Below are 11,150 nucleotides of genomic sequence, written 5' to 3' on the forward strand. Positions count from 1 at the left end.
ACATACACACGATATCACTTGGGGAAAAATAAACATATACATATCTATATATCACGTATTTGAGTTATAATGCTGCAAATATGTTGATTTAAAAGATGTAATGTAAACTAAACCTGCTTAAAACTGGGTTCATGGACTGATGGCAGTCAAATGTTCAAATGTTTATATCGGACACAGAGAGATACCAGACCAAAACTTCGTGACTTTATAATTGTGTTGAGCAGATAAAGCATTTCTGTTTTCAACTTGTCGTACCAGTTAGTGTGACTAAGCATTTCAATTTAACATGGACAGAAATACATTTTCTAAAACTGTTTTCATTAATATTTACATTCCATGTTGTTTTCACCTCTGGGAAATCCTGATTATGTTGCTGGACAACAACATCATTGACATGACAATGCCCAACAATCTATAACCAATTGTATTTAAGGGAACATCCTTGTATGACTATTCCATTGCTTTTGCATCTTTTTCATTCACAAATTTGTAAGGTTATAAAAAAAAATTTAAAATTTACAAAGATAACTTTTCAAACATTACAAAATACTGCACCATATACTCCAATTTTCGTGGATTAGCAAAATCACGAAATCGATGTGATCAAAGCAGTACAGTAAGGGGAAAGAACTCTCCGTGAATATATATACCAACAAACTCCTCATCCCAAACAAAACCATGAAAATTTGGTGGCCATGAAACACCATGATAGGCATTATAGATGATAAATGTTTTGACATTTGTTGTACTATGCGAACACAAAACGGATACATGTGAAGATATTTTTATGATGCCCTTTATTTAATCTGTCAACACACCTGTTTACACAACAGATGCCAAAAATAATTATTCAATCTGCATGGAATTTATGTATCATACTCTTAACCTCATTAGAAATGTAAATTACAGGTGTAATTAAATAAAGGTAAGTGTTTCATAAATTGGGCACATGTTGAACATTTATGAATCTAGAAGGATTCCAAGGACCTAAGATCCTTATGGAACACTTAAGACAATATTGTAATGGATGACGTGTGTGATAATTTTATGGAATTAGAAAAAATTCTGTGTTTCACAAAATTGCAATTTTAGTATAAAACCATTTTATAAAAATCTCGAGATGGCAAAGGAATATAGATCAATGATTAACAAAAACATTTATTTTATACAAAAATCAAGAGAAACCTAATAAAACTATGTCAGATAACCACTTTTAGTTAAAGAAATATATATAAGGAAGAATTATTGACCTGCAAGACAATAATTATTAAATCACTAAAATTACATGTACATATTCATGTGCCTGCTTTGAGGTTAGAAAGTATTTGCAATAATTAGATAGTGGTGTTATTACTGAAATACATGTATATGATATGGAGCAATTTTCATTGAATTCAGTTTTTGGTGACAAAATTACAGCTAATGCCCCTTTAAACAACATAATTTGATTAATTTCAATCAGATTGTTCTGCACCTTAGAAAGCGAGATAAGACAACAGAGGTGTTCCGTCATTTAACACAAGAAATGTGTCTAAACCAGACATAAGTTAGATTACTGTAACGCTCTCCTGATTGGTGTTCCAAAGAAAGTCCTGAGCAAGCTCCAACATATTCAGAACACTGCCGCACGTCTCATATCCAGGACCTCTCATTACAACCATATCACTCCAATACTAAGAGAACTACACTGGTTACCTGTGCAGTATAGGACACAATATAAGATACTTACTTATACTTACAAAGCCTTACATGATGAGTGCCCAACTTATATCAAACAATTACTAGAGGTATATAAGCCTACCCGAAATCTTAGGTCTTTAAAACAATCAGTCACTTTAGTTATTCCAAAAAGTCGAACAGTAACATACGGAGATCGGTGTTTCAGAACAATAGCTCCAAAACTGTGGAATGCCCTTCCAGAACATGTAAGGGACTGTAGAACACTGTGTGTATTCAAGAAGTCACTGAAAACACATTTTTTCCATCAAGTTTTCCAGGACTAGTTTCTATCATTTCAGTCATTCGTGTAGGTTAGATTCTGTGAAAAACTGTGAAAACTAAAGACTGTGTGTCTTAACTTTCGAGTACCATTTTGTGATGTTTTATTTTTTTTTAAAAGGGGGGGGGGGGGAATTGTATGTTTTAATGTATTATACCTGAGACATTATATGCTGTGTGTGCATGTGTGTATTTCATTATTATTATTATTTTAATACGCCCTGAAACTGATGTTTATTCTTATCTAGCATATTTATGGTATCTTGTGTTTTCATGTTTTATATGTACAATGAGGATAGGTACAGCTTTTAATGTTTTATTTATTTTCTATGTATTATGTGTATAACATTCTGTTGTAAGGTATATATGCATTGTAAAGCACCTTTGAGCGTACATAGTGTATGAAAAGGGTACTATATAAATATGATATTATTATTATTATATCAATTTTTCTAATCTTAATTTTGTTTGACAATATTTCAAATGATTTGGAGCAATTTAATTGTATTCAAGAATTCAACCCCACCCCTCTAAAGCAACTAAAACACATTATCCCCCCCCCCCCCCCCCCCCCCCCCCCCATTTTTCACTATATTACTCTTCTGAACACAATAGTAAATGCATACAGAGCATTTATAATCTAACACTCATTTCAATACACCACCACCCCACCCCCCTGTTGTGTTGGTCAATAACCTAACACTGGGTTCGATATATAGATATATTTATTCTGTTCTAAACTACATCCAGCTACATTGAGTATAAGATACAAACTGAACACTATTAGTTCTCACACTCCCCAACTCCCATACTGCACTCTTATCATCTGTCATACACTGGTCATTCATTCACTGCAGCCAGCGCGGGAATGTTTATCTGACTGTTGACTTTGTTTACACTACATCTCCCCTTCAAAGTCATTTTCACAAATCAAGTTTGATCGGTGCTTTTGATAACCTCCCAGATCTGGTTACATAGCCTGACCTATTGCTGTTCTCTTTCTCAATTGACCTGCTCTCATTTTCATTCATGTTTTTATTTTCACACATACCGTCTTCATTAAAGGCCGGCAATTGGGTATAAAAGCAGCCAATCGGTGAAAATGGTGGAATATATGAATTTTCTGGTCACATTGAGATTGCAGCACTTGTTTTGCAAAAATAAAGATTAAGCTGTTGTACTGAAATTTTAAAATAGGTATGCTTGTTCCCCTCATAACTGTGCATATATTGGCCATATCTATTTTAGATATAAATTCTCATGAAGTTTTAATTTTGGCCTTAAAAATCTGAAGCAGGGCTAAATTTGTATTTCAAACTAGAGATTGGCAGTTTGTGGGTGTGATTATCTTTTGTTATTGTTTACACCGGATGTTGACTCACATATTGCAGGAGCATGCTTAAGAGGGATTGCACCAAAGGCAACATGTAATCAAATCACTGTATAACGTGGAAAAAAAGTACTTACTCATATATCATTGGTAAATCCAAATTTTATTTTTTAATTATATATAATCGCATTCCATTAAAAAATTGGTTAACTTTATGAAAATAACTCATTAGGACTGTTCAGTCTGATCACTGTTTCAGAGTTTTGCAGGATTGCTGGTACCTTTTCTCGAATAATGTCAAGCATGATGTTTGTCTGATTAAGCAACAATCTCCTAGGCCAGTTGTGTAACTCCCATTAATTGTCTCTCACCAATGATGACAAATGTCCAATTGATCAACCATCACTCTAAAATTACTCTCAATCTGGACTCTTACATGTGAACATTACAATGTCAAAAGAGACAATCACAGATAGTAGGTCTCCAAATATCATAATGGACAAAATGTTTCTTAATAACCCTTCAATGCACATGTCCTCCATTGCACAGCTACAATTTCCCCCCAAATTCTTCTCATAATTGAAAGGTACCAAGAGGAAAATCATAAGTATTAGTATATCATATATACCAATATTTGTGTATATTATAAAAAAAAAACTACATGTTTTAAAAGACATGGATAAAACAATGATGAATTCATTTTGTAGTTCCTAGGGTGAAGTTTTGTTAAAGTAAAAACATAGCCTTTCAGTGCCTCACAGATCGAGCAGAGTGGTAGAAAAATGCGGGAAAACTTTAGTTTATTTTGATAAATCATGCCAGTCTCCCTGTTCAAAATATCGTCTGCTACAGAGCACGTGTAGAGTCAAGCATCAAACTGCTGCTTATTCTGATAACACTGCTAAGCCCAATCTAATTAAAATTAGATCTTCCATCCGCTCCCCAGTTTTCGATACGTCGCGTGGAAGTATCGAAAACTGGGGAGCGGATGGAAGATCTAATTTTAATTAGATTGTGCTAAGCCCTGCCCTCTTGCCATATATGCTTAATTGCTGTAGGGGTGTAAAATTTTCTAGGTTACTCCCGGCCTTTAACCTTCTCTGACTCAGCATGCTGCCTAAAAAAAATTTCGGAGAGCTACAGTTCTGCAGCTACATGCTGCCCTGTCTCTGTTTCAGTACTTTGTTGTTTATCTACAACATGTGATCTATTTCTCCTCACATCTCCCTCCTGAGTTTTTATAACATATGATCGAGGGAGATCTAGACAAGTTTTTACAACTCCTGGACACTTCTGATCCTTTAACCACACATTGTTTCCAGGCTTTAATTGTCTTAAATTTCTTGCGCGATGCCGTCTGTCAAAATTTTGTTTTTGTTTCTTTTTGTTATTTAACTCGCGCTTTTGGATCAATTTTACATTGGGCAATTTTGGTTTTAATTGCTTCGGATTAATGGGCACATTTGTTTTGATCTTTCGATTCATTAATAATTCTGCAGGACTGTAACCATTGCTTAAGGGTGTGGAACGATACATCAACAAAGCTAAATATGGATCGTCTGATTTTTTTAACATTTGTTTAATAGTTTGCACGGATCTCTCGGCAAGACCATTGCTCTGCGGGTAGTTAGGACTACTTGTTATGTGTTTAAAATAATATTTTCCCGCGAATTCTCTAAATGTTTGAGAAGCATATTGTGGTCCATTATCAGAGAAAACTATCTCAGGTATTCCATGTCGCCCAAAGATGGATTTTAGGTGGTTTATTACCGCTGCCGAGGTTGTGCCAAACAACTTTGCAATTTCAATGAATCTTGAATAATAATCAACAACTAGTAAGTACTTTTGACCATCCAGTTCAAACAAATCAGTGGCAACTTTTTGCCATGGTCGATCCGGAAATTTACTGGGAATGAGTGGTTCCCTTACATTTTGAGATCCCTCTATACACTTTTGACAAGATTTAATTAAATTTTCTAATTGTGTACTCAAACCATTCCACCACACAGAGGACTTGGCTAATTCCCTACATTTCACTATCCCTTGGTGACCTTGATGTAGTTTTCCAAGCATTTCCTCCTATAAACTATTGGGGATAACTAACCTTGTTTCCTTCAGTAACAAACCATTTTGTACTGTAAAGTCTCCCCTGACTTCCCATATCATTTTTAATTGTGTTGGGATTTCAGATTTCTCGGGCCACCCTGATTTACAGTATTTTATAACATTGGCACACAGTGTATCTTGATCATACAGTGCTTTAATTTGGTCTAATTTACTGGGTGATGCTGGTAGACTGCTCATTATTACATCAACAAAAGCGTTTACCTCATTATCGTCTGGGGCGGGCGGATCTACAGGTGCGCGAGATAAAGCGTCAGCTGTGATCAACTCTTTACCAGGAGTGTGACAAATGGAGAAAGTATAGCGCATAAGTCGCATCCTGAACCTTTGTATCCTAGGGGGTAATTCAGACAGATCTTTTGTACTTAAGAGTGGTACTAGTGGTTTGTGGTCCGTTTCTATTTTGAACTCACGACCTATTAAATAGTCACTGAGACGCTCACAAGCCCAATAGCTAAGGCTTCCTTTTCTATCTGGGCATACCTTTGTTCTGTTTCTGACATTGACCTTGATGCATAGGCCACAGGTTTCCATGCTTGCCCGTGTTTTTGCCTTAGGACAGCACCTAGACCATACGACGATGCATCTGCTGAAACCATCTTCCTTTCTGTCTTAATGCATAAGGCATGGAGACTGAGCAATTTCTGCCTTCAGACTCTCAAATGACCTTTCCTGTGCTGGACCCCACATCCATGCGTTTTTTAGTTTAAGCAGCTCTCTGAGAGGCTGTGACCTCTCTGCCAGCTTTGGTGAAAATCTGTTAAGCTGATTCACCATACCTAAGAATCTACGTATGTCAGACACGTTTTCTGGCTTTCTCATGTCTAATATCGCTTTGACCTTTTGGGACTCTACTCTGATGCCCTTTTCATCAATGACATGACCCAAGAATGTTACTGATGACTTTGAGAATTCACATTTCTTGTTGTTCAAAGTGAGACCATTGTCCTTGAGAATGCTTAATATATTTTCAAGAATTGCATCATGCTGACCTTGAGTTGTGGCAAATATAAGAATGTCATCCATGTGACATAGTACACCTTCTATTCCACAAAGGATTTCAGACATTCGTTTCTGAAAGAACTCACTGGCTGAATTTATCCCAAATGGAAGTCTATTAAAATAGAATCTCCCATATGGCGTGATAAAGGTTGTGAGCAGCCGTGATTCAGGTGCTAGATTTATCTGCCAAAACCCTGAGTTTGCATCCAATTTTGAGAATATTTTTGATCCTGATAATTTGGACAAAGACTCATCCACTGATGGGAGGGGGTGATTTTCTCTTTTAACAGATTCGTTTAGCTTTTTCAGGTCTACACATATTCTTACTTGACCATTTGGTTTGGGGGCAATGACCATTGGAGCGCACCATTCAGTAGGCTCATCGACCTTAGAAATAACTCCTAAATTTTGCATTCTGTCTAACTCCTCTTTGACCTTGTCTCTTTGTGCAAATGGCACTTTGCGAGGTGACGACAATGCATATGGCTTAGAGTTTTCTTTCAAGTTTATTTTGTATTTCCATTTACTTTTCCCCAGCCCATTGAATACCGTCGAGAACTTATCTCGGAAATATTCTTCAGATTTTGGTGTTTGAACATTTTTCGCGTTGACAGACGCAATATTTACCTTTTCAATGATGTGCAGTGCTATGATCGCTGGTCTACCTAGTAGTGCCTGACTCAATCCTCTCACAACATAAATTTCTTGCACACTGAACACACTTTTTGACTCTAGCTCACATAGAAATTTTCCCAACACATTTAATTTTGTATTCCCTGGTCCATGCAATGATCTGTTCACATGCAAAAGTTTGATTCCTTTTATCTGTTTATATTCGGACTCAGGTATCACTGTCACATCTGCGCCTGTGTCAATTTTGAATTTCACAGTGTGGCCACGAATTTTTATGTTCGTCATCCACGGATCTCCTCGTTTGCTGTCGACTGATCCTAGGAACCATTCGCTTCTGTCCCCGGGACTCCTGTCAACTTCTGCTATGTTGGCCTTTCGACACGCTTTAGCAAAATGTCCTTTGATACCGCATTTATGACATTTGGCATCTCGGGCGGGACACTTGTCTCGTGGATGTGCTGTTGAGTTTCCGCATCTGCCGCATCCTGTAGAATTGATCTTATTTGTTGTCCGGGCTGGTTGTCTGGGATTTCCCTTTTTCCTTTGGAATCTCACTGAATCCATGTTGTTAATAGGTACCTCTGATGTTGTTGACCCTCTCACTACCGGTTGCTGTTTTTTGATTATTTCGTTTTGTCGGGCCATTAATATTGCTGATTCCAGATTGAGTTTGGAATCAAGTTGCAGCTTTCCGATAGTTTCCTATCCCTCAGTCCAACGACCATCCTATCTCGGATAAGATCATCATGTAGGGCGCCATAGTCGCAGTATTCGGCGAGAACATGAAGGGCTGTGATGAAGCTGTCAGCAGTTTCACCTTCCTCCTGCTTTCTTTGATTGAACTTTGCTCGCTCAAATATTACATTCCTTTTGGGTATAAAGTACTTTGAAAGTGCCTCTTTAACTGGCTGCCACTGATTTATATCACCACTGGAAATTTTTAGGGACGATAGGATGTCGTCAGCCTCCGGTCCCATAGAATAGATCAGTTTGCTGACTTGTACGTCTTCGTCCGCTTCACAAAGTCCTGAGGCAAGTCTGAATCTTTCAAACCTTTGGAGCCATTTTCCCCATCTCTCTGGCTTTGTAAAGTCAAATTTTTCCGGGTGAGCAAATTGAAACGATGCCATGTTGGTACTGGGGTAGTCCTTTTAATTCACAAAATTATTAACACCGCTGCCACCATGTTGTGTTGGTCAATAACCTAACACTGGGTTCGATATATAGATATATTTATTCTGTTCTAAACTACATCCAGGTACATTGAATATAAGATACAAACTGAACACTATTAGTTCTCACACTCCCCAACTCCCATACTGCACTCTTATCATCTGTCATACACTGGTCATTCATTCACTGCAGCCAGCGCGGGAATGTTTATCTGACTGTTGACTTTGTTTACACTACACCCCCTTCGCCTGACAAAATGATGAGTAACAGATAGGGCTATAAGGACCAGGATATATTACAGATGCTCATTTCTTAGTCAGGTGGGTTCATCTGCCATTGGTAGCCAGGAACTGTAAAGGACTTTTTTATCATTGGTATTCCACGACGGTTTAAATTTCGCGGGTAAACCCCAATTTGGTGTATGAACTCATACCCCCCAAGTACTTTGCGATGGTTTTATTTTCGCGATCGTTAGTACATGTATAATCACGAACATAGCGATAATAAATACCCATTCCAGTACCTTAGTGTTAGAGCGCCTGACTAGAATATCAATATAGGAGGCTCGGGATCGAATCCACGATCTATTCTTTTGCACTTCCTTCCCGTTAACAATAAAACGTCTCTCTGAGTTAGCATTTGCCATGTGTCTGTCCTTTGTGAATAGCTCTAGCGCTATTTTCAACAACAGGTGTACATATTTTAATATTACAGGTAACCTACCAAGATGTATGAATTAAAACATAGGTCATTGGTTCATAAATCAAGTTCCTGTCACAAACTGCTGACTGCTATGGAGCGCCAACTTAACATAAACTCAAATAATTAAAGATATCTTCAATTATTTGAAGATATCATCAATTCAATTATTGCTCTCTTTAATTGAATTAATGCGCGCATTAAATCAATTATTGCTCTCATCAAATGAATTGATGCGCGCTTCAATTCAACTATTGCTCTCATCAATTGAATTAATGCGCGCATCAATTGAATTAATGAGAGCAATAATTGATTTAATGCGCGCATTAATTCAATTATTGCTCTCTTCAATTCAATTGATGAGAGCATCAATTGAATTAATGAGAGCAATAATAGATTTGATGCGCGCATTAATTCAATTATTGCTCTCTTCAATTCAATTGATGAGAGCATTAATTTCGTAGAAATATTGCTCGCAATAATTGATTTAGAGCTCGGTATAAATAATTTGATGATCTCTTTAATTCAATTGAAGATATCTTTAATTATTTACAATGCTTTTGTATAAGGAATTAATGCGCGCATCAATTCTTTTAAAGAGAGCAACAATTCAATTAAAGATATCATTAATTCAATTGTGAATATGTTGAATTGAAGATATCTTTAATTATTTAGTTGCTCTCTCTAAAAGAATTATTGCTCTCTTCAAATGAATTAAAGATATCATTAATTCAATTGAAGAGAGCAATAATTGAATTAATGCGCGCATTAAATCCATTATTGCTCTCATCAAATGAATTAATGCGCGCATCAATTCAATCATTGCTCTCATCATTTGATTTAATGCGCGCATTATATCAATTATTGCTCTCTTCAATTGAATTGTAGCGCGCATCAATTCAATTGTTGATATCATTAATTCATTTGAAAAGATCATTAATTCAATTAAAGCGCGCATCAATTCAGCAGAAGAATTAATGCTATCATCAATTCATTTAATGCGCGCAATAATTCAGAATTGAAGATATCATTAATTATTTGAAGAGATCTTTAATTAAATTGTTGCGCGCATCAAATGAATTGATGATATCTTCAAATAATTGAAGATATCTTCAATTATTTGAGTTTATGTTAATTTGGCGCTCCATAGACTGCTGCAGTTTAATGCAGTACTGATTAAGTGTTTCCTGGTAAGATGAAATGTCAGGGTCTATATATAGGACATCCTATATTCTAATGATAGAACACTGCATGTATCTATTCTAAGTGTTATCTTACAGAAATACATGGTTCTAATTTTGTAAATCAACTTGATCGAAATGATTTGGAAATGGTATATTTATGAGGGAATTCGCGCGTGCGACCGGATCCAGTTGATCATGAGGACTTTCGTCACAAAACAAACCATCCAGGAATTTTTTTTTTTTGAGATATCTTTAATAGATATTGTTGATTGCCATTTTAGTAACCTCACTGTATACTTAATACTGTATACTAAATATTAGATGGAAATATTTTCGATGAAATCTCATCTTGTCTAACAACGACCCAGAACAGGTACAAACTATAATGCAATATACATCCTCTGTCGTGACCTCACACTGAGAAGAACATCAACAAACTGTTCAAGTCTGTTTGATGTTGGACAGCTAGCTTTATCTCCAACAACTATACCACCAGTTAGTGTTGCAGCTATGAATGGAGATACTGGAATTGGACAACCTGCAGACATTACTACCAGTAAAAGCCAATGTCACAATGATGTGGCTCATCCTTTGATAAGAGTCTGGCTGCCTCCTCAGCTGTTCCAGATAGGAGAAACCACTAGGAGGAAGAACAATGGTACTTTCCAGTCCCTTACAATTAACAGAACCAACTATCTATAAGGAATCATCATCTCCCACCACTGTGGATCTGACTGCCAGAAATGATGACATGATGCAGAATCTCCAGAGTTTTACAAGATCAGGATCCTGGGATTGTTACCATAGAAGCCAGGATCCAGTTTTAATAATATGAATTTACTGAGTCCCCCCCCCCCAACAAATGAACCCTTTGTTGTTATCATATTAATCAGAAAATATTGCAGAGACAGCCATTCACTTTAGAAGCAGAAGAAAAAAAACAAAATAATAAAAACAAACAAACAAAAAGAAAGAAAATTATGAACTGTTTGTGAAAATATATATTG

General features: G+C 36.4%; 1 protein-coding gene across 1 annotated transcript; it reads right to left on the reverse strand.

The window, feature by feature from the left end:
- Window positions 1-6,064: 6,064 nt before the first annotated feature.
- On the reverse strand, window positions 6,065-7,651 carry LOC125668971 (uncharacterized protein K02A2.6-like). Its single transcript, XM_048903414.2, has one exon. It carries the CDS (start codon window positions 7,649-7,651, stop codon window positions 6,065-6,067), a length of 1,587 nt encoding a protein of 528 aa, XP_048759371.2.
- Between the last annotated feature and the right edge of the window lie 3,499 nt (window positions 7,652-11,150).

This window comes from Ostrea edulis, chromosome 4 (assembly GCF_947568905.1).
Source record: "Ostrea edulis chromosome 4, xbOstEdul1.1, whole genome shotgun sequence".
Taxonomy (NCBI): Eukaryota; Metazoa; Mollusca; class Bivalvia; order Ostreida; family Ostreidae; genus Ostrea; species Ostrea edulis.

Coding starts and splice junctions, on each gene's coding strand:
- LOC125668971 (XM_048903414.2), bottom strand. CDS start 7,651: ATGGATTCAGTGAGATTCCAAAGGAAAAAGGGAAATCCCAGACAACCA.